Source organism: Phyllobates terribilis, unplaced genomic scaffold, assembly GCF_046119375.1.
Source record: "Phyllobates terribilis strain yellow unplaced genomic scaffold, ASM4611937v1 Scaffold_11__3_contigs__length_659146591, whole genome shotgun sequence".
In the NCBI taxonomy this organism is placed as follows: Eukaryota; Metazoa; Chordata; class Amphibia; order Anura; family Dendrobatidae; genus Phyllobates; species Phyllobates terribilis.
Window position 1 is genome coordinate 116,686,013 of NW_027362771.1, and position 25,236 is coordinate 116,711,248.

The 25,236-nt window shown below is 41.8% G+C and overlaps 1 protein-coding gene across 2 annotated transcripts in view; it reads left to right on the forward strand.

Annotated features, from left to right (window-relative positions):
- The window catches only part of TXNRD1 (thioredoxin reductase 1), a 169,976-nt gene that overhangs the window by 71,527 nt on the left and 73,213 nt on the right, over window positions 1–25,236 (forward strand). For both annotated transcript variants that reach the window (XM_073651548.1, XM_073651549.1), the window contains exons 2-3: window positions 20,563–20,741; window positions 24,977–25,037. In XM_073651548.1, the coding sequence (XP_073507649.1) occupies window positions 20,563–20,741; window positions 24,977–25,037 (240 nt within the window). The remainder of the gene's footprint in view (window positions 1–20,562; window positions 20,742–24,976; window positions 25,038–25,236) is intronic.

The following is a 25,236-nucleotide window of genomic DNA, read 5'->3' on the forward strand; positions in this document are numbered from 1 at the left end:
TCTTGGTAATGATAAATCATATCCAGGGATGGCCACACTTCAGCATCCCCACCCTTGGGACCTTCTGTTAAAACGTCAACTAGATAGTTTCCCCCCATCCAGGCTCCTGTAAGATAAGAAGCCTACTTAACACTTGAATGCTAGGAGCTTCAAAGACTTCGAGAGGAAACACAGCCAGCAGGGGGGGGTGCTTCGTCTATCTGTACCTGACCATTTGTCCCATAGGACTAGTTTCTTTGTCTGTCACAAGCATGGAGGCATAAGATATAGAAACATGAATAGTACACGCATGTTGCGTGGGATGGGCCAATAAAAAAATATCACGGCGTCCCGGAGCCATTGCGCACACAAGCCTCCGCGGTAGACGTTTGTACGTGCTCTGGAAGCCAAGATATAGCGCGGAGCCATTCCTGAGGACCGTATGGTATCATAATTGATATCAAAAGGTCGGTTACGGCGGCCCGAATCCATGGGAACCCCTGGGGGTATCATGAGACCATCCCAGAAGAAGTTATTGGGTTCCATAGAATTTGGGCTTCTGATCGAAGTTAGACCTGAGGGTGGAGACTGAGCCAGCTGACCTCACCAGCAGTGGGCGGGACGGGGCAGGTAAGATAGCAGGACAGACAAGAGACAAGTCAGTTTTGACCCAAGAGTGGTGTGCTGAACATCTGAGCACCAGCTGAGGCCACCAAGGGGAGGAGCAGTTTGACCATGCGGTGGTAGGCCTCAGCCTGTAACAAAGAACCGTGCCTGCGACCGCAGAATCCTCTCCCTGCGTCACAAGAAAATCAAGAAACCGGTAACTGATATGCTGTGGTGATTCTGTGTGTTGTATTCCATTGTTGTATAGTTTAGCCTGACCTTATACCTGTGTATATTTAGTTGTATATCGTGTATCTAGTGTATTATTATAATCAATTACCTCAAGTAATTGTGGGCCTGCCTTTTATTCTGCATAACGAACGCACGTCCGTGTGAGCTCGGCTCAAGCCAAAAACGCTACCCAGGGTTGGTTCCTGACCCGATATAGGCCCATTCACGGACTGGGCGTATATCTAAAATAGGGACTGGTGGCAGCATACCAACTGGGGATTGGGGAAGGCTGGTAGTGACGGTCGGAGGTTCAGATATATATATTCCTGGCGCGGCCAAGGAAGATATATATACCGCCCTCACTACAGAGGGCCCCGATACCCAGTAGGTTACAGGACAGTCTCCCTGGCGACCGCTTATCCTAGGTGCAGTTCCTTGACTGACCTGAGGCTAAGAGGGCGCTAGCGAGTTGTGCTGTGTAGTGACGTTACGGTTTAGTGACGTTGAAGGGATAACACACTACCGTGTTCCCTGCGCTGGTTGCAGCTTCCTGGCACTACTTTCTCTAGGTGCAGTACCTTGACTGACCTGAGAGGTAAGGGGGCGCCAGAGAGCTGCACCCACCGGCCGGCTTTCATCACACAGGTGATACACTGACCGGGAGGGAATACAAATTAAAGCTGTCCCTGTTCTGTCCCTAAATCCTCTCCCTACCTGACAGCGGAGGTTGGCACCCTAATTTGTACTTCGTGGCGCCCCCGCTCAACGTCGTATCCCTAATGTCCCTACAAGGACCCTTATCTTAAATTAAACAAAACCACAATGGTGAGAAAGGGTAGAAAAAGTGAACGTACAAGTACAGAAGCCGATAATGAATCAATGGTTATAAATGGCCAAATTTATTTGGTAGGGTATACATAAATGCTCTAGAGTAGAGGAGCACATTGCTTGTTTTGCCATAGCCAGATCAAATCAGATAACAGCCAGAGCAGTCAATCAAAATATGGACACATGCTCCACTTTGATACATCAGCTATGTACCCCAAAAGGGGCTCCAAAAACAGAATCCCACCCAGATAAATGTCTCTCCATACATCAAATGGGATTTAAGTACTGGCATCTGAAAAAGCATAACATCTATAACATAGTATCAGGTCCAGATTTTATCTGTCATAGATGTACACAATAGTGGACAGAAAAAAAGACACTTATCATTATTAGTCCCTATTCCTTTTGACTAGAAAATGGCAATCAGAATATAAATTTTCATTAGTAAGTAAACAGTAACACTTAACCTTAATGGTCCCTAGTTCCAGCAGTCAGAAAATAGATTATCATTAATAAATAAAAAATGACACTTATCCTTAGTAGTCCCAACGCGTTTCCCCCTAGTTTCCACCAGGGTTCATCAGGGGACCTGGGGAGGACTTCAATCCCTCACCCCAGATTGCCAGACAATGCTGCATGTGTAAAGAATTCCTGCCCATACACCTCCCTTATAAACACAGCTCAGCCCCACAATTAGTATTAATCGCAAAAACATGTGCACTGCTGTCATCATGCACATGTCCGGCGTCTACCGCCAGATGCAGGTCTGTGGACCGCACATGGAACGCACGTACCCGGAAGTGACGATATGCTAGTGACGCCCACCGGAAATGACGTCACCAGAATGCATAAAAGTATCTGAAGTGCATCTGGAACGCACGCACCCGGAAGTAACGGTGCGCAAATGACGTCCACCGGATATGATGTCATCCAAATGTGGCGGCACATGATTAGGAGGCAAGGTCTGCACCCATCCCCATAAACGTTTATCAGTGGTTGTCATGGTAGCCAGCAAGACAGTAAACGCCGGCCTAACAGGCACACCTACCACCAACATACCCCACATACTTAAAGCGCCATAGACGGACAAAGCGGCAGCAATGCTAAGATATCCAAAATTATTCAGCGCAAAATAAATATATACGCTGTACATAAGGGGACGAAAGTATTCAACATTAATATATAAGAAACAGGAAGGTTAGAATCTGACTATTATATAATTAAAGTGTTAAAGTAGGGAAAAATAAGTCCCCAAAATGTAGATACATATTTAGCCACAATGGGTATATACATATGGTGATCATTAGACCAATACCATATAGGCTGGTTCTATTCGGCCCCTAATATCACATTCTTGGAATCAGATAAAACTCGAGAAGCTCAACTGTTCATTAATGCCCCCAGGGGCTATTGACTCCATCCAAAAGATCCAACGGGCCTCCCGTTGGAGTATTTTTTTATTCCAGTCACCCTTCCTGATTGACCGTGCCACAACCTCCAAGACCCTAAACGAAATGCATCCCACGTCACCCCCATGTTTGGATATTACATGTCTGGCGAGTGGTGTATCTCTGCCATGCCTCACGTCTCCAAGGTGCTCACCTATCCGGACGCGTAATTCACGTTTCGTTTTCCCGATATAATCCATTGGACACGTGCACGTGCAGAGGTACACCACTCCTGACGTTTTGCAGTTGGCGAAATCTTTCATCTCGTATGTGCGTTTAGTCACTGCACTCACAAAACTCTTTGAAGGTGTAACAAATTTACAGAAGGAGCAGTGACCACACCTGAACGTACCCTTAGATCTATTTCTCAACCATGTGACCTCCTTCATCTTAGGCGTAAAGTGACTATGTACGACTGTATCCTTCACGGATCTCCCCCTCCTATATGTAACCGAGGGTGTTTTAGAGACCAAGTCCGCCACATCCGGATCCGCTCGTAGGATCCCCCAGTATTTTTCAAGAATGCCCATTACTTTTCTTGACTGATCATCATAGGTACCTATCAGTCGTGTGATGGACTCAGAATTGCATCTGTCTCTTGGAGTGAGGAGGGACGATCTATCTGTTGTCCTTGCATGTTGATATGCCTTATCTATTACTCCTTCAGGATAACCCCTAATTCGAAACCTATGAGATAGGTCACATGACTCAGATTGAAAATCATTCCACGAGGAACAGTTCCTCCGAACCCTAAGGAACTGTCCCTTAGGAATGCCTCTTTTTAGAGGCGGAGGATGGAAGCTCCCCCACTCTAGAAGGCTATTGGTCGCAGAAGGTTTACGATACAGTGAAGTTTTTAAGGTACCATCACCATTTCTTGGGAACTGCCCAAGGAGCTCAGAGACAGAATTGTGGCAAGGCACAGATCTGGCCAAGGTTATAAAAGAATTTCTGTATTACTCAAGGTTCCTAAGAGCACAGTGGCCTCCATAATCCTTAAATGTAAGAAGTTTGGGACCACCAGAAGTCTTCCTAGACCTGGCTGTCCAGCCAAACTGAGCAATCATGGGAGAAGAGCCTTGGTGAGAGAGGTAAATAAGTACCCCAAGATCACTGTGGATGAGCTCCAGAGATGCAGTAGAGAGATGGGAGAAAGTTCCACAAAGTCAACTATCACTGCAGCCCTACACCAGTCGGGCCTTTATAGCAGAGTGGCCCGACGGAAGCCTCTCAGTGCAAGACATATGAAAGCCCACATAGATTTTGCTCAAAAACACATGAAGGACTCCCAGACTATGAGAAATAAGATTCTCTGGTTTGATGAGACGAAGATAGAACTTTTTGGTGAGAATTCTAAGCAGTATGTGTGGAGAAAACCAGGCACTGCTCATCACCTGCCCAATACAATCCCAACAGTGAAACATGGTGGTGCAGCGTGATGCTATGGGGGTGTTTTTCAGCTGCAGGGACAGGACGACTGGTTGCAATTGAAGGAAACATGAATGAGCACAAGTACAGAGATATCCTGGATGAAAACCTCTTCCAGAGTGGTCTGGACCTCAGACTTGGCCAAAAGTTCACCTTCCAAGAAGACAATGACCCTTAGCACACAGCCAAAATAACAAAGGAGTGGCTTCAGGACAACTCTGTGACCATTCTTGACTGGCCCAGACAGAGCCCTGACCTAAACCCAATTGAGCATCTCTGGAGAGACCTGAAAATGGCTGTCGACCAACGTTCACCATCCAACCTGACAGAACTGGAGAGGATCCCCAAATCCAGGTGTGAAAAACTTGTTGCATCAATCCCAAGAAGACTCATGGCTGTACTAGCTCAAAAGGGTGTTTCCACTCAATACTGAGCAAAGGGTCTGAATACTTATGACCATGTGATATTTCAGTTTTTCTTTTTTAATAAACTTGCAAAAATTTCTACAATTTCTAAATTTCTACATTTCTGTTTTTTTCAGTCAAGATGGGGTGCAGAGTGTACTTTAGTAAGAAAAAAATGAACTTTTTAGAATTTACCAAATGGCTGCAATGAAACAAAGAGTGAAAAATGTAACCCTTTCGCAACCCTGGGATTTTGCGTTTTTGCATTTTCGTTTTTTGCTCCCCTTGTTCCCAGAGCCATAGCGTTTTTATTTTTTGGTCAATAAGGCCGTGTGAGGGCTTATTTTTTGCGGGACGAGTTGTACTTTTCAACGCCATTACTAGTTTTACCATATCATGTACGGGAAAACAGGAAAAAAATTTCAAGTGCGGTGAAATTGCAAAAAAAGTGCAACACCACAGTTGTTTTTTATTTATTTTTTTACCTCGTTCACTGAATGCTAAAACTGACCTGCCATTCTTATTCTCCAGGTCATTACGAGTTCGTAGACACCAAACATGTATAGGTTCTTTTTTATTTAAGTGGTGAAAAAAAATTTGTTAAAAAAAAAATAAATAAAAAAAATAAATAGCGCCATTTTCTAAAACCTGTAGCGTCTCCATTTTTCGGGATCTGGGGCTGGGCACGGCTTATTTTTTGCGCGCTGGGCTGACGTTTTTATTGATAACATTTTGGGGTAGATCCGATATTTTGATCGCCCGTTATTGCATTTTATTGCAATTTTGCGGCGACCAAAAAACATAATTCTGGCGTTTAGAATTTTTTTCTTGTTACGCTGTTTACCGATCGGATTAATTATTTTTTTATATTGAGAGATCGGGCGATTCTGAACGCGGCGATACCAAATATGTGTATGTAGTTTTTTTTTTTTATTATTTTATTTTGAATGGGGTGAAAGGGGGGTGATTTCAACTTTTATATTTTTTTATTTTTTTTTTATTTTTAAAAACTTTTTTTTTCACCTTTTCCTTGCTTCTATAGAAGCAGCAACTGTCCGATCGCCTCTGCTACATACAGATGATCAGCAGATCACCTGTATGTAGCAGAAATGGTACTGTGCTATGAGCGCCAACCACTAGGTGGCGCTCATAGTGATTAGCTCATGACAACCACCGGCGTCTGCTGCTGACCCTGGGTTGTCATGCCCACCCATCGGTGACCAGCGATCACGTGACGTGGTCGCCGATGGGCGGGGCTTAGAACGCGCTTCCCGGAAGTGCGAGTTAAATTCTGCTGTCAGAGATTGACAGCGGCATTTAACATGTTAACAGCTGTGGGTGGATCGCGATTCCACCCACGGCTGTTGCGGGCACATGTCAGCTGTAATAATCAACTGACATGTGCCCGATTCAGTGCGGGCTCACCGCCGGAGCCCTCACCGAACCGGGTGATTACAGCCTGTGCGTACTAATACGTCACAGGCTGTAAAGGGGTTTTAAAGGGGTCTGAATACTTTCCGTACCCGCTGTAAATAAAAACGCCAGAAAAATAGAGCAAAAAGCTATCAAAAAGTCCTATGTATCCCTAAACTGGACAAGTAAAAATTACAGCAAAAAAAGACCTAGTCATTACACAGCTCAGACTGTGGTATTACAATAATCATTATCACCCACAGAATTAAGTTAACATGTGGTTTTACTGCACAATGAATAATGTAGTAGTAGTAACACAACCCGAACAAAAATAGGAGAAATTGCAATTTTTTCTCATTTAAACTTCAAACAGATTTTTTTCACGGTTTTCACGTACAATAAGATGAAATTGAATAACGACATTCAAAACTAAAATTCATCCTCCCCAGAAAATGTTCTTATGTCTATGGAAAAATGATGGCTCTTTGAAGGTGGGGATAATGAACTAAAGTTGAGAAACACAATATAAACTGTAAATCCACATAAAATTCTGAGTAAATATGTTATTTTACCTTGTTTGATATTGTATTTAAATTACATAATGCTTCTTTGCTTGAAGCTGAATTTCAGAACTTGCTAAATGAGGTTTGTCTGCTCTTAAGAGTCCTGCGGTCTGGTCAATTTAAAGGCAACAGACACTTTTGATTTGGAAAAATATATTTTTATATATGTTAATAGTTACCTTTAGTTAATCAAATCACATTAAGTTTCAACAATCTTCATTCCTTATTTCATTTACAGACCCATGATATACATTTTTGGTCTGATCCAAGTTTCTAATTTTTCTTTTGTAGGTATGTCTCTCCCAATAATATAGGTTGGATATGAGATGTTTGTGTATCCAGGGTATTGCTATCTTGCAACCTGTGTTCAACTTGTGTACAATCCCCTTCCTCTATCTGCTGGTACCTTTAACACTGAGAGAAGGGAGTGGGCAGTATAAAGAGCCATCAAGAACAGGAGCTCTTACCAATTCTTAGCTTATAGAGAAAAAAGGAGTGAAGACAAGCACACACAAGGGGATAATGAAAGGTACAGGTGGAAAGGAGTTATGGAGTTACTCACCTGAAAAATGCTTCAATTGTCACAACTCCAATAATAGCCCATAAATATTACAACTGCTGCAGTTCTTTCGGCAAATAATGGTTAACCCTCTTTGGCATATCGATTAGTAGAAAAAGGAGATTGATGTTTCAAAGTAGACCGCGCTGCTGTAGAAAGGAAGCAGTTCCACAGTGGAAAAGTAATTTCGTTGTTTTTATTTTTACGTGCACCGAGCCCTTTTTCATAAACAAACTACATAGCACAATTTATGTGGCTCCTTACTACTGAGTTACAGGAATTCTGTTTTCCGTCCTAAATATATTTGTACCTGGTTCTGAAAAGACTACCTTAATAAATACTTACATCTATACCATTACAGAAACAAATTGCCACAAAGTACCCCAACTTAGTCGCTAGGTGAAGTCACTGGTATTAACTGTACAAAAAGTCAATAACCTATTTAAAGGATACTACACATATTTTACAGATTTTACAACTGATTGAGTGGCAGGACCATGACATTGTACTCTTGATGTTATATAGCTCTATAATGTGATATAACAAAAAAGGCTGTTAGGCAGTTCATCGCTATTTGAAAATGATTGTCATTTACCCAGAGGAACAAATAGAATTTATCATACAGTGCAGTAATTTTATTCTGAACCACAACTATTTTATACACTGCTCAAAAAAAATAAAGGGAACACTTAAACAACAGAATATAACTCCAAGTAAATCAAACTTCTGTGAAATCAAACTGTACAACCTACAGAAGTTGCTCAGGTAGTGCAGCTCATCCAGGATGGCACATCAATGCGAGCTGCGGCAAGAAGGTTTGCTGTGTCTGTCAGCGTAGTGTCCAGAGGCTGGAGGCGCTACCAGGAGACAGGCCAGTACACCAGGAGACATGGAGGGGGCTGTAGGAGCGCAACAACCCAGCAGCAGGACCGCTACCTCCGCCTTTGTGTAAGGAGGAACAGGAGGAGCACTGCCAGAGCCCTGCAAAATGACCTCCAGCAGGCCACAAATGTGCATGTGTCTGCACAAACGGTTAGAAACCAACTACATGAGGGTGGTATGAGGGCCCGACATCTACAGATGGGGGTTGTGCTCACAGCCCAACACTGCGCAGGATGCTTGGCATTTGCCACAGAACAACAGGATTGGCAAAGTCGCCACTGGCGCCCTGTGCTCTTCACTGATGAAAGCAGGTTCACACTGAGCACATGTGACAGACGTGACAGAGTCTGGAGACGCCGTGGAGAGCGATCTGCTGCCTGCAACATCCTTCAGCATGACCGGTTTGGCAGTGGGTCAGTAATGGTGTGGGGTGGCATTTCTTTGGAGGGCCGCACAGCCCTCCATGTGTTCGCCAGAGGTAGCCTGACTGCCATTAGGTACCGAGATGAGATCCTCAGATCCCTTGTGAGACCATATGCTGGTGTGGTTGGCCGTGGGTTCCTCCTAATGCAGGACAATGCCAGACCTCATGTGGCTGGAGTGTGTCAGCAGTTCCTGCAAGATGAAGGCATTGAAGCTATGGACTGGCCCGCCCGTTCCCCAGACCTGAATCCGATTGAGCACATCTGGGACATCATGTCTCGCTCCATCCACCAATGTCACGCACCACAGACTGTCCAGGAGTTGGAGGATGCTTTAGTCCAGGTCTGGGAGGAGATCCCACAGGAGACCCTCTGCAACCTCATCAGGAGCATGCCCAGGCATTGTAGGGAGGTCATACAGGCACGTGGAGGCCACACACAATACTGAGCCTTATTTTGACTTGTTTTAAGGACATTACATCAAAGTTGGATCAGCCTGTAGTGTGTTTTTCCATTTTAATTTTTGTGGTGACTCCAAATCCTGGCCTCCATTGGTTAATAAATTTGATTTCCATTGATGATTTTTGTGTGATTTTGTTGTCAGCACATTCAACTTTGTATAGAACAAAGTATTCAATGAGAATATTTCATTCATTCAGATCTAGGATGTGTTATTTGAGTGTTCCCTTTATTTTTTTGAGCAGGACAATTCTTCTAGCAAACTTAGGGAACTGCTATGGGGACAAAATTCGCTTCAAGTTATATTAATCTACATACTTGCTGTGAGCATTTTACCATCTTCTCCAGGGAGTGGTTGAATGAATCTGTTTGAATCTGGCGAATCTTATTGATAATATTGTGCTTAGAAGGATTTTGAAGAATCCATATTACATTTTTTTTCAGAAATGAAACATCATAAATTCTGTTTACAGTTCCTCATTCATATAGTATATCCAGTGTTAATTTTCAGGATTAGTGGACACAAATAACTTTCTTTTTAAGTCAAGTTGCCCTGTTTAGCTTGCAAAAATACTTAAAAAGTAGATTCCTTTGGGTTCATCATAATTGCATGGAAAATAATGAATATTCTGTATTAGGAAGCTAACCATTTAGAAGAGCAATTCATTAATACAGACTATGATAGGATACCCTAGAAGCAGCTAAAGCAAAGGTTAAACAATATTCTGTGTGGACTTGATTGCTGATAATAAGCAGGATACAACACCATACACATTGTAAAGTGAGTTATCCACTGTTCTGGATATTACACTGTAGTAACCAGATAGGAAAGTTAAAACAAGTGGTAGAAAATACTGGCCAATCCCGAAAGAGGACAAAGTCATTGGAATTGCTACATGATATCTCCAAGTATGTATTTAGAAAAGTGTTTATGGTGGAGAGTCTAGCCATGCCAACAATTATCGTTATGGTGCTAAAAAAACAGTAAATACTTTTATCATTAATACAAACATTTTTAGAACTTGAAATCATTGTTATGGATGCAAACTTAAAGTATGTAAAACTAATCAGTGTATCTAGGATGTTATTAGTTCAGACGGAAAAATCCAATTTTTCCGTCTGAACTAATACAAAGATCAAAAAATACAAGATCAAACCATTTATCTCATGTTATTCACGAGGGGTAATTTATAACATCAAATCTGGATATGGTAAATTCCATGTGGACCGTACAAAAAGAAGGTTCTACATCAGATTATGGGAACATTTTAGAAATATAGCCAAAATATTTTTAGTACACCCTGTGTCTCACCATTTAATGTAACTCATAAAGATGACATTAAAAGATTGGTATTTTCAGGGGTAGAATAGATACCCAACAATTACAGAAGGGGTGGTTACATTCAAAAGATGTCTATAATGGAGAGAAAATGGATTTTCAATTTAGATTCCATTGTTTCTAGAGTCTTTAAATGGATGACTGAGTTATTTGCATTTTAAACATATTTATATTACTCATACAGTAGGGAAAAAAAGTTTTTAGTCAGCCACCAATTGTGCAAGTTCTCCCACTTAAAAAGATGAGAGAGGCCTGTAATTGGCATCATAGGTAGACCTCAACTATGAGAGACAAAATAAGAAAACAAATCCTAAAAATCACATTGTCTGATTTGGAAATAAATTTTTTTCAAATTTTGGTGGAAAATAAGTATTTGGTCAATTACAAAAGTTCATCTCAATACTTTGCTATATATCCTTTGTTGGCAATGACAATGGTCAAACGTTTTCTGTAAGTCTTCACAAGGTTGGCACACACTGTTGCTGGTATGTTGGCCCATTCCTCCATGCAGATCTCCTCTAGAGCAGTGATGTTTTGGGGATGTCGCTGGGCAACACGGACTTTCAACTCCCTCCAAATGTTTTCTATAGGGTTTAGATCTGGAGACTGACTAGGCCGCTCCAGGACCTTGAAATGCTTCTTACGAAGCCACTCCTTCATTGCCCTGGTGGTGTGCTTGGGATCATTATCAAGCTGAAAGACCCAGCCACGTTTCATCTTTAATGCCCTTGCTGATGGAAGGAAGTTTGCACTCAAAATCTCACGATACATGGCCCCATTCATTCTTTCATGTACATGGATCAGTCCTCCTGGTCCCTTGGCAGAGAAACAGCCCCAAAGCATGATGTTGCCACCCCCATGCTTCACAGTAGGTATAGTGTTCTTTGGATGTAACTCAGCATTCTTTCTCCTCCAAACACGACGAGTTGTGTTTCTACCAAACAGTTCTACTTTGGTTTCATCTGACCATATGACATTCTCCCAATACTCTTCTGGATCATCCAAATGCTCTCTAGAAAACTTCAGATGGACCCGGACAAGTAATGGCTTAAGCAGGGGGACACGTCTGGCACTGCAGGATTTGAGTCCCTGGCGGCATAGTGTTTTACTGATGGAGCCTGTGTAACGTTGATCCCAGCTCTCTACAGGTTATTAACTAGGTCCCCCCGTGTGGATCTGGGAATTTTGCTCACCGTTCTTGAGATCATTTTGACCCCACGGGGTGAGATCTTGTGGAGCCCCAGATCGACGGAGATTATCAGTGGTCTTGTATGTCTTCCATTTTCTAATTATTGCTCCCACAGTTGATTTCTTCACACCAAGCTGCTTGCCTATTGCTGATTCAGTCTTCCCAGCCTAGTGCAGGGCTACAATTTTGTTTCTGGTGTCCTTTGTGATTTTCAGGATTTGTTTTCTCATTTTGTCTCTCTTAGTTGAGGTCTACCTATGATGTCAATTACAGGCCTCTCTCATCTTTTTAAGTGGGAGAACTTGCACAATTGTTGGCTGACTAAATACTTTTTTCCCCACTGTATATGATTTTTAATAATTGGAGGGTGCAATTTTTATAATTGGTGTTAGTAGTTTTTTTATTTTTTGATACTTGTAATATAAATGGTATCAGCAGTAGACACTTATGTAATTTTACACAAACCATAGGTCAAGGTCTCAATGGACTAATATCTACAATAATAATAAACTTTCCTACTTGCTGTGTCATCTGGACAGGTGTGGAAAGTAGTGTAATTTTGCTTTTAGGGATGATTAAATAGTCCTGAATCTAAATTTTTTGTAGCATTTAAGATAGATTTTATATATTACTAAAGTATCATAATAATATTCTATTTTTTATATTATAATATCTGTACATACGATAGATATAGTGCACGTGCATAATGGTTAGATATGCTTGAGCTAGGCACAATATCGAAATGTTCTACAGTGGTGCTTTACTAGTCCCAAAGTAAGGTTTACACATGCACAAGGAATTACATATAGTGAAGATAACTGTATTAAGACGGATATTCCCTGCTAACGAAATTTGTGGACTCTTGAAATGCGTTAGAGTGATACTGTGTTCGGGCCACTAGGGGTCAACCTGGAGTTAGCTATGACATCACACGCTCACAACTCTTACTTGTTGCATGGGAACTGCACTACTGGCCAGAGCATGGGCCTTGCAAACAGGACTCTCCATATTGCACTGCTGGTAAGATTCATTCCCCTATTTGGATTTATCCTTTTAGACTCATACAAGCTCACCGTATACTGGCAACTAATGACCAAGATGTGCTTTGCGAGCTGATCATTAGTGCTGCATGTATGACCACTTTTCTCATATTTACATATTTGGCAGTTTTAGAATCAGGGTTCTGCTACTGACACGGCACTTTTTTTTGCTTTCTATAAAGTTGATACCAGTGACTCTATTGGGCTGTTATGCTGGCATTCTGTGGCAATGTGTGGGGGAATGGTGTAGGATACCGTTTTTTTTATAGGAGGTGTTGACATCACCATGTGCAGACTTGAATTTGGAATGTTATATCTAATATATTTATTTATTTATATTATTGCTGGTATATTTTGAACCCGGGCTCAGAGACCAATTTGTATCTATTGCAGCTGACATTGTTTTATTACAGTGTACAACTGTGATGATTTTCAACTGAGCATTTTCCACCCTGACATGCTCCATTGGATGTCATTTTTGGAAGATTTTCTCCTCTAGATGTAGTTCTGTGTGCTTTAGGCCCCAAAAGTCTTAAAAGGGTATTGTCAAATTTGGAAGTTATCCCCTATCCATGGGATAGAGTATAACTTTCTGAACGCTTGGGGTCTGACTGCTTGGGGTCTGACCACCAATTCCAAGAATTGGAGCTCTCCAATGCTTCGTGTGAATGGAGCAGTGGTTGATCATGCGCACTACCGCTCAATTAATTAATGAGACCGTTGGAAACACTTTACTCAGCTGGTCTTCAGCACTACCTTTAAGAATGCATTGAGCAGCATCACTGCTCTAAAGAGCCCCAGTTCTTGGGATCAGTGGGAGTCCCAGCAGTTGGGAATTTATGTCCTATCCCAGGGATAGAGAATAACTTCCAAACTTGAGAAGACCTCTTTAATAATAAAAGGATTTTATACAATTTGTGGAAAAAACATGAAAATCAGGGATTCAGAACAATTACTATAGTTTAACAAATTGAGCAGCAGAATTGAAAGGTTCTATTGCATCATTAAACCTATTTGGCACCATCCACATATTTCTGATACTTAAAATTTGACATGGCATCTAAGCACAGGGCAATTCAAATCAATGGCATTTTAAATAGAATGTTGAGGCAGATTATCAGCAACAAAAATCTCTGAATTGTTTAATCTCTTTCATATATAGAGTCTTTTCTTCCTGCAAATTAGTGCTGTAGTTCATACACATCATCAGTACCATTTATACGTGTGCTTTGAGTATTATGTTCTTTCTGTAATTTTTAGTCTCTAATTTTCCCCTTGCTCCTTATCACACATCTTGTCCAGGTCGATTCTGAATTTTCTGCTGCCTGAGGCGAAAATTTAAATAACACCTTTTTCTACAGTACAATTTAAACCTGAAGTGAACAAACACAATTCTGTCATTATGCTTTGGCTTTTGCATTTTCAGTAATCATTCATTTATTATATTTATTATAACTGAACAACTGATTATCTGATTGCTTATACTATATGCTGAAATACTACAATTTTGCAGTGTATGGAGCAAATCACTGTCTCCTACGACGGAATACAGCACAAGAACCACCATCAGTACATGAATACAGCACCAAAATCACCATCAGTACATGAAAACATTATCAAAACCACCAATAGTACATGAATATAGAACATGAATATAGAACCATTACCACCATCAGTACATGGATACAGGACCAGAACCACCATAAGTACAGGAATACAGCACTAGAATCACCAACAGTACATGAGTATAGCAGCAGAACTTCCATCAGTATATGAATACAGCACCAGAACCGCCATCACTATGTGAATACAGCACCAGAACCACCATTATTACATGAATACAACACCAGAAACACAATCAGTACAATAATAGAGCATCAAGCTTAGTACAGAAATCAATTTCAATGTCAGGTCAGCCCCCACAATATACATTGGTGTCACATGAACCCACAACTCCTAGTTCCTAGTATGTATTTAACAAAGGTGAGGACATAGTAAGGGTTGTTGTTACCAGTCATATTCAAACTGTGGACCACACAGGAACCACAGTACTGATGGGACATAGTCAGTATCACAAATAAACATTCACATCCAGTTAGTTTATAAATTACATCTTTTCTGATTGGAGTCATTCTCATCCCTTTTGTCACAATTTGGTCCAGATGCCATGATGACTTTGTACATCCACAGCTCATCTCTGCAGAATTCCATCTTCCCTGGACTTCTACTGTACATTTTCGACAGTGCGCCCTTAAAAACAACAGTATCATTAAAACGCTCCTGTATAAAAAAAACTATCCTACGCTGTGCCCCTGAAAAATATTTACCTCTCACTGTGCCCCATGCACAAAATATGATCCCCACACTGTCCGTATTATGGTACATTATTATTACGGTACCTTATGATGTTCCCCATAAACCCCAATACACAATATGGTGCCCTCACAGCACCCAATATGCAGTATGATGGCCCACACAGTCCCTTAAATGAAGCATGATGGTGCCCACATCCCTATAAATGCAGTATAATGGCCCCCCACCGGTCCCTATTGCACGATGGTAGCACCAATAATCCCCTAAATGCTTTATGAAGTCCCCCACAGGTCTCTATAGGCAGTACGATGGCTTTCACAGCACCATAAATGCAGTATGATGGTCCCATAGGTCCCTTTTTCCAGTATGATGACACCCACAGCCCCCTAAATGCAGTATGATGGTCTTTACAGGTACCTATATACAGTATTATAGCCCATACAGCACCTTATACACTGTTCAAAAAAATAAAGGGAACACTTAAACAACAGAATATAACTCCAAGTAAATCAAACTTCTGTGAAATCAAACTTTCCACTTAGGAAGCAACACTGATTGACAATCAACTTCACATGCTGTTGTGCAAATGGAATAGACAATAGATGGAAATTGTTGGCAATTATCAAGACACCCTCAATAAAGGAGTGGTTCTGCAGGTGTGGACCACAGACCACATCTCAGTACAATGCTTTCTGGCTGATGTTTTTGCCACTTTTGAATGTTGGTTGTGCTTTCACACTTGTGGTAGCATGAGACGGACTCTACAACCCACAGAAGTTGCTCAAAGCTGCAGCTCATCCAGGATGGCACATCAATGCGAGCTGTGGCAAGAAAGTTTGCTGTGTCTGTCAGCGTAGTGTCCAGAGGCTGGAGGCGCTACCAGGAGACAGGCCAGTACACCAGGAGACGTGGAGGGGGCCGCAGGAGGGCAACAACCCAGCAGCAGGACCGCTACCTCCGCCTTTGTGTAAGGAGGAACAGGAGGACCACTGCTAGAGCCCTGCAAAATGACCTCCAGCAGGCCACAAATGTGCATGTGTCTGCACAAACGGTTAGAAACCGACTCCATGAGGGTGGTATGAGGGCCCGACGTCCACAGATGGGGGTTGTGCTCACAGCCCAACACCGTGCAGGACGCTTGGCATTTGCCACAGAACACCAGGATTGGCAAAGTTGCCACTGGCGCCCTGTGCTCTTCACAGATGAAAGCAGGTGCACACTGAGCACATGTGACTGACGTGACAGAGTCTGGAGACGCCGTGCAGAGCGATCTGCTGCCTGCAACATCCTTCAGCATGACCGGTTTGGCAGTGGGTCAGTAATGGTGTGGGGTGGCATTTCTTTGGAGGGCTGCACAGCCCTCCATGTGCTCGCCAGAGGTAGCCTGACTGCCATTAGGTACCGAGATGAGATCCTCAGAGCCCTTGTGAGACCATATGCTGGTGCGGTTGGCCCTGGGTTCCTCCTAATGCTGGACAATGCCAGACCTCATGTGGCTGGAGTGTGTCAGCAGTTCCTGCAAGATGAAGCCATTGAAGCTATGGACTGGCCCGCTTGTTCCCCAGACCTGAATCCGATTGAGCACATTTGGGACATCATGTCTTGCTCCATCCACCAACCACCACAGACTGTCCAGGAGTTGGCGGATGCTTTAGTCCAGGTCTGGGAAGAGATCCCACAGGAGATCATCCGCAGCCTCATCAGGAGCATGCCCAGACATTGTAGGGAGGTCATACAGGCACGTGGAGGCCACACACAATACTGAGCCTCATTTTGACTTGTTTTAATGACATTACATCGAAGTTGGATCAGCCTGTAGTGTGTTTTTCCACTTTAATTTTGGCGGTGACTCCAAATCCAGGCCTCCATTGGTTAATAAATTTGACTTCCATTGATGATTTTTGTGTGATTTTGTTGTAAGCACATTCAACTTTGTACAGAACAAAGTATTCAATAAGAATATTTCATTCATTCAGATCTAGGATGTGTTATTTGAGTGTTCCCTTTATTTTTTTGAGCAGTGTATATAGTTTGATGTCCCCCATAGCATCTTTATAACTAGTACGATGGCAGAACCAAAACAATGGGCCAGGATTCCTGTTAGTATAAGTGAATTGTGTATGCGTACATTCACACTGAGGCCATTAACAAGCAAAGCCTAGAATAAAAACAATAAATAGAAACCCTGCAGTAAGTAAGTAGTAGTAATACACGTAGAAAACATAGGGTACTTAGTTGACAATATTTTGATCAAAAGAGCATAAAAGCCATCCCACCTTGACAAGGTCTGCAAAATTAGGATGGTCCCTAACTCTAGTGACTCACCTCGCTACCTACCTGGACCTGACTATTTTTTTTTTGCACCTGTCTGTGGAATACTAACTAGACAAGGTGCACAGCCCAAAGGGGGAAAACCCCCGAATGTACCAAGTGCAAGAAGCTAAAGCTAAACATGGGCCAGCATTCCTGTGAATAAACGTGTAATGTGTAGGTGCACATTCACACTGCAGCCATTTACAGACAAAACCTAGAATAAAAATGATGAATGGATAGCGTGCTGTAAGTAAAAAAGCAGTAATACATGTAAAAAACATAGGGTACTTAGTTAACACTATTTTGATCAAAGCACATAAAATGTTGCCCCCTGGTTTTGGTTTAGCTGTAGCTTCTTGTATTTGGCATATTTGGGGGTGGCCCTTCCTTCCATTTGGGCTGTGCAACTTGTCAATTTAGCCTTCCACAGTCAAAACACAGATCCAGTTCCTGCTCTACCCCCTCCCGTATATTTTGATGCCTACTGGTACATAGCACGGTTAGTCGCTAGAGTTAGAGACCATCCTGATTAGGTACACCTTGTCATGGTGAGATGGCTTTTATGCTCTTTTGATAAAAGTAGGGTTATCTAAGTACTCTATGTTTCTTTTTACATGTTTTACTTCCATTTATTTACATACTGAAGGTGATCTATTAATTTTACAGTATGATGAGAAAAAAGAAAGACAAGCACATATAAGATGATACAGTATAGGGTGGACGAAGTTAGGAGGAGAGGGATGCTTACTTGACCAAGCTGTGCATGTCACAGCCCCATTTTACGCCCATAGAGTATACAGTCACTGCAGTCTGCAGTTACACCCGTGGATACAAGAAAATCTTCATCTGCAAATATATTGAGGACAAAAAGGAGATGATGGACGTTTCTGCTTGACCACACTGCTGGAAAAGTAGTTTCTCCACATGTGGTAGTACATACCTATGTAATCTATTTTTTGAAAAATAGTTCAGTACGAACTTGAAATGTGTAACAAGCTACTATTGAATACTACTACAGTGTGGAATGACTACTTTTCCAGCAGCAGTGTGGACAACCAGAAACGTCCATCTCCTTTTACTCCTGAATATATTGCTGGAGCAAATGGCCATCACATATGTTAACAAAAAACTTTTAAAAGTTTTGCCAGCCGATGCTGCCCACACCTTTTTGACACTGCTCCCAAGGGGCAGTTCACCCCCTGAGAATCACCTCAGACTACCACCTAAGGCGAGATGCTCATCTTAATAAGGAAGAAAGAAAAAGTTGCACTCACCAGTATTTTGTATCTTTATTTTGTATCAAAAATTTGGCAGCTAGGACACAGCTGATGCATGTAGGCGATAGCTGTTTTGCGCTGTTCTGCTCTTTTTCTGGCCTATGCTATGTTACCTCATTAGTGAAACCATATTTGTGTACACTGCCCTTGCTCTGCTGAGTGATGTTAAAAACAAATGAGATAAAAAACAGCTTTTCTTTTATGTTAATACATAATTATAAAACATTAATCATGTCACAGGCATACACTTGAAGGGAACCTGTCACCAGAAAAAATGCTATTAACCTGCAGATGTGGGGTTAATCTGCAGGTTAAAGCGTTATTAACCTGCCCGGCGCCTGCACGTTGGCCGAAAGCTGCAGTGAGAAAATTAACTTTATTTCCCCCGGCAGTGGTCTGGCTTCAGTCACAGGTGCGGCACTGGTGCGGGTTCAGTCACTGCTCTGAGAATACCGAGAGGTGGCTGCACCACGTCCTCTGCACTGACTGGCAACTGGTCCCAATGCTGAGCCACTGTCAGTCAGGGCGGGGGGCGCGGTTGCAGATGATTGAACCCGCGCTGAACCCGTGATAGAAACCTGAACGCTGCCAGGGGGGAATAAAGTTCATTTTCTCCCTGGAGCGTTCGGCTAAGTGTGGACGCCAAGCAGGTTTAATAACGCAATTAACCTGCAGATTAAGCCCATATCTGCAGGTTAATAGCATTTTTTTATGGTGACAAGTTCCCTTTAAGTCATTCTTTTTGATTAGATCTAGGGTTCCCATTGCATAGTACGAATGATCCATTTTGCTTAAAGTTGTAGTAACTTGTGTCTATCGCCTCTTTGTGGAGATACATGTACTGTCTCTAATCCTGCAAAGTCGCATCACCACTGTGATGGGTATGGACATGTTCGATTAATCTGGGATAAATTTTTTTGTAGTTATTGATTTAAAATGCTCCTTAAATTTGACATGTAATGAGTTTATGGTTTTCCCTATATAGTATGACCCACATGGGCCGAACACTGCATAAACCAAATAGTTTGTTTTGCAAGCTATAAATTCTTTTACACAATGTGTTATTCCTCCAATTTTTATCATATTTAATTTTGCATTAAACTGACATACTTACAGTTTCCAAATTTTAAATTACCTTTTGGGTGATTGCTACTTAAAGGAGTTGTGCCACAAACAAAAGTACATTTTACTCAACATATCTTGGAATAATAATAAGTTCCACAATTGGATGCTTTTAAAAAAAATGTTCCTGTGCTGAGATAATCTTATAAATGTGCCCCTGCTGTGTACTATGTAATGGCTGTGTCTGACCGTGCAGGAACATGGTCTGATCATACCACAGCTCCTAGGCAGGGGAGGAAGCAAAAGACTATACAGACATTACAGTACGGGATCACAGCTGATTCTTTTTGTGAGTAAAACATTTCCCTGCCTGTTTTTAAACAATATTTTCCATCAAAGAAATAATCAGCTGTGATCCCATGCTGTCCTGTCTGTATACTATCTTTTGTCCCCTCCCCTGCCCAGGAGCTGTGGTATGATCAGACCATGTTCCTGCACGGTCAGACACAGCCATTACACAGTACACAGCAGGGGCACATTTATAAGATTATCTCAACACAGGAACATTTTTGTAAACACATCCAATTGTGGAAGTTATTATTATTCCAAGATCTGTTGATTAAAATATACTTTTGCTCAAGGCACAACACATTTACTTAATTATTAGATTTTTGGCTACTATTGAACCTTCAGTTTACTAATATGTCTTTCAAGTTACTATTGCATTTATATGTAATGACTGTTTTTTTTTCACTCATATTTTACCAACTGAATACGGATACCTCTTTTTTTTTTTTTTATAATTAGCCATAGGAGATCAAGATATGAGGAAGCCAGAAATCAGAAGCTACAAAGTAGATGAGAAGGAAGATCGGAAATTTGGAAAGAACAAAGAAAAGTCATTTTTGGAGACTAAAATCCAGCAATACATCTGTAGTAGTGAAGTTGTGATCTTTAGCAAGACTGCTTGTGAGAACTGCTCAAAAGTAATTCTTTTCATTTTTCTTACTATACATTATATGTAATATTTCATAAATATCCTGCAGAGACATGTGGATTATAGGTTTTAGATGTTGGTATGCTTTTTTGTATCTACATATGTGAATGCAGTATTTCTTTGTATATTTGTATTGCGATGTAGCGTATATGTATAGTTGGGTATGTGTATATGTATTTGGATAGTTGCACGTCTGTTTAATGTGTATATATGGAACTGTATATTTCTATTGGTATTGTTGAAAAATTTCTTAACACTGAATCAACACTCACGAATACGGTTCTAAATGACCAGTTCATGGCAAGGGACAGGGACAAATGCACCATCCTGATATTCTTAGCTCTTTATGTGGCATTTGACAAAGCAGACCATGACATCTTACTACATAAACTTTGTGGTGTTTTGTAGAATTGTTGGTGCAGTACTGTATTAGTCTAGATCCCCCCTTGGCCCCTGGCTGACAGATCACAGAGATGATGGCCTCGATTCATCAATGCAATGACAAAAAACGCTGAGAAGTCTAAAAAAAATTTATGCAACGGAGAGTTTTTCAAAAATGTCTAAAATTTGGCGTTTTCACAACAGTTTTGACCTGGCCTGCGACACAGCGTTGGCGCCACCCACTCGTTTGATTAATGACGAGCTGTGGGATGCCTTTTGCCACAATTCTTATTCCAGTCCCTTTTTCAGGGGCTCCTAATTCATTAAGTGGTGTGCGCCTCATAATTAATTAGGAGCCTCTGACTACAATATGCTCCCAACTCAAGACTGGTTTTAACAGCGAAGGTCTTGATGAATTGGAGGCTATGACTTGTCCCATCTTCCACTTCACCAGTACACTGAAAAGTAACTAAAGGAAAGTTGCATCATGGGCAATTTGAAAGAAAGAATGCACACCCCTATGGACGTGATCCAACAGTCACCAACAATCAACTAATATGGAGAGAGAGGCAGAACATTCAGTAAAATGAACCATTTATTAACATGCCCAGGGAGAGTAAGGGATTTAATCAAGATAAATGGAGAGGTGTTTGGCATGGAGGTGCAACCACAAAAAATGACAGTTAAATACAGGTTAAATAGTTTTATATTTCGTTAAATTGGACTTTTGTGGATGCAGTGATAACAAATATGTTTTTTTTAAGTATCTTTTTTTTGTATTGAGAAAATGGGGAGACTCAAACTTTTTGATTTCCTTTTAGATTTTTTAAAACTTTTTTTTTTTTTTAGCTATAGAAGCGCTCCAGACATTGTCTGTACATATATATACTGGATGTTGGAAAAGGGGTTAAATAATTTGAGACCAACTTTATCAGTCTTCAATCCATGACTGATGTCAATGGCTCTTAGCATTGGTATTGGGATTCTACAGTGAGCACCAGAAGTTTCCTGTATGGCTACTATAAAAACACAACATGGCAATTGTTAAGGGGTTAAGGCTTGTTTGTGTGTGGTGTGACATGCCATCTTCATTGAATGATGCAGTCAGCGATATAATTGGGATATTTCCGGCATGTCTTATGAGTGATCCATGAGAACGTAGATATAATTGCAATGAGTAGGGTTCACAAGTGTCCTTATATATTCCAAGAGTAGGAGTGAGTGTATCAGTTCTGAGTTGGCAAGCTGTAATCTAAGAGTACATCTAACTTGGATCTGGTCCACACCTTTACAGAAATACAGCATGGCATCAGTTAGTACATGTTAGACAACGCGAAAATAATGCAGGGTTGTCTCCTTACATAAACACCATGCCCTCAGCAATTCCTGACAGATTTAATTAGCAAGTTAGTTCTTGCTTACACATTTTATTAAAATCAATAATGTTCTTTAAATTAAACAAAACACCATGTAAGCAGTAATGTGCTGTGAAATTAAGCATTAATTCAGCATTAACAGCTTTAGAATAGCTTCTTACCATTGACGAAAATTGAATTAGAATTGAACAGACTCGTCTCCTGGTAGGAAAGCTATGTAAAAAATTGTTCAAAAAGTCAGACAACAGATGGCACAGAAACAAAATGGAGTAATTTACTTCTTAAGAGAAATAAAAAGGCGCGTTGTCTTCACTGCTGTTCCCCAACATAATTGTTTTATTGACTAAAATGTAACTATGTTGTATTCTAGCCTAAAAGTAATCAAAAAGTATTCTAAACTCTGTGAAATGTTCTATGTTCACAACAAGCAGGATTTCTGAGCCCCTCTTATGTTTATGTAGCAGAGGACCAAAAAACCCCTAAAAATAATATATTTATTAGTTATATTGACTCGCCCCCTGGGCCTGTGTTGTGCGTGCACGTGTGTGCGGGGAATACTCGGAGCTGGATCGCTGGGGGTTGTAGTCTCCGTGGCGATGACCCGGTCCGTGCCCAGGGTGGTGAAATCAGTGGCTGTCTTATTAGTATGATAATGGTCCGACTAAGCCACCCGTGGATTGCGGTCAGTGGGGACCGCCGCTGCAAGGCAGACCGCTGAGGCCGGTGTTGTGTGTGCAGCTAAGAATGGGATGACTCCCCACGGGAGAAGTATAGCCTCAGGGCAGTTGGTGTGGATGATGGGAGTGATGGTGCACGAGCGCAGCAGGAACAACTCAGAGTCTGTGCAGTGCAGTTCAGGGTCTTTACTGGTGTTATAAAGCAGACCCTCCCGGGAGTACTGGTTAGCAGTAGAGGCCTGGTCAGTCTGTGAGCAAGCAGGATCTCCCCTGGCCAGGTGGAGTTGTAGGCCTCCCCGTCTATATGCACTCTTCCTGGCTACCTTGCTGTATGCGGGTAGAAGTAGCCCACGTCCCTGAGTGTACCGTGTGGTGCTCACCCGTATGGCCGGTGACTTGGGGCCTTCGGTTAGCCTCCGCTCCACGATGGCGGTGCTGGTCCCTTGCTTGTGACCGTGCCTCCGGGCTTCTATGGCCAGAGGACCTGGAATCCCCTGCCGGTTGGATTCTGCTGCTGGACCTGGATGTCCCCACAGCCTCGGACTCCGTGTCCGGTCTTAGTGTCTTCAGCCAGGGCGAGCTATCTAGCTTCCAGCCCCTGGCACTCGCTCCTGCTCCTACAGAGCTCCTGCTGTAACTTTCCCTCTCCAGGCTCTGACTCCCCTAATCCCGCCCCAGACCCAGTTTATAAGGGCAGATTCCTCCCCTCCCAGGTCTGGGCGGGCGGTGTTGCATGCTTAGGGCTCCTGACCAGAGAAACCTCCCACTTGTTCTCAGACGTAATATTCCTATTACTGTGGCAACTAGACCCCTGGGGTGCCACAATATCAAATATAAAAAAAACAGGCAATAACCACACATAATTATATATACAATAATTAAAAATGACCAGATGCAGAAACAATTGTGGTCAGGGAGTGTGGGAAGAGAGACAATAGAGACTGCAGGCTGACTAGCCCTAACCCCTGTCCCTTCCTGACCATGCAGGTAGGCACCCTATAGGTTCGATATGGCCCCCCCCCAAACGTGGAGTGTCCCTAAATGACCCTCACTTTTAACTGCTAACGCCATTTGGTCAACTAAAGATACCCCATATCAGTGCTAGGAGACGGATAAGTTATATAATATAATAATACACAAATTGTCAAAAGGACTAGAACTCTGGTGCCACTTATTGGAAGTATCAATCCTAAAAGTCAGTATCGACCCACTAACGAGACTTGTCACATGACTTAGAATAAAAGTCAACACCAAAATCTCAGTTTGCAGACACTGTGTTTCGTGGTGCTGCCTCTCGCCAGTGCAAAGTGTGAGATCTGGTTTGGCTGGGTGAGAGGCGTCTGACCGGTATCTATATAATGATACACAAGTAACCAGGTCTTTATATGTATATCTACAAACGTCACACTGTATTCAAAGTAGAAAAAATACATCCTAGTGTCGATGATGATCCATGTAGGTACCAGTGCAGGCTGCTGCAGATTATATTAATGCATAACTGATCTCTGCAGAGGGGTACAATGATACCAGTAGGTGCAGTATAATGAATATACTGTTTTTAGTTTTTCCTTTGGTCCTCTGGTTGTAAATTTATAAGGTCCCCTTACACGTATACCTTGCTGGTTGTTCCCCTCTTATTATGGGAGACTAGACATTCTTTTTGATATTATAAATTATATAAACAGTGAAACTTCTTCATCAGTCCAGCCCTATTCTGTGCTAGATTTTCAAAATTAGGTTTACTGTTAATGATATGCTATTGAAAAATGTTTGTTTTCCTTGTTTCCTAGGTGAAGGACCACTTTGATGAAATAGATATTTCATATTTCGCAGTGGAGCTTGACCAAATAAGTAAGATATGTAATAAGTGAAATGTTTTCAGTTCTTTAGATTAAGACCTAACGTAACGAAAAATCTTTGAGGCTTATTTTATATTTAAGCAAAACCAAAGAAATGAGCTGGAACACATGTTGGTATAAGTGAAATGTGTAGGTGCACCTTCACACTGTGGCCATTAACAAACACAAACTAGGATAAAAACAAAATGAGC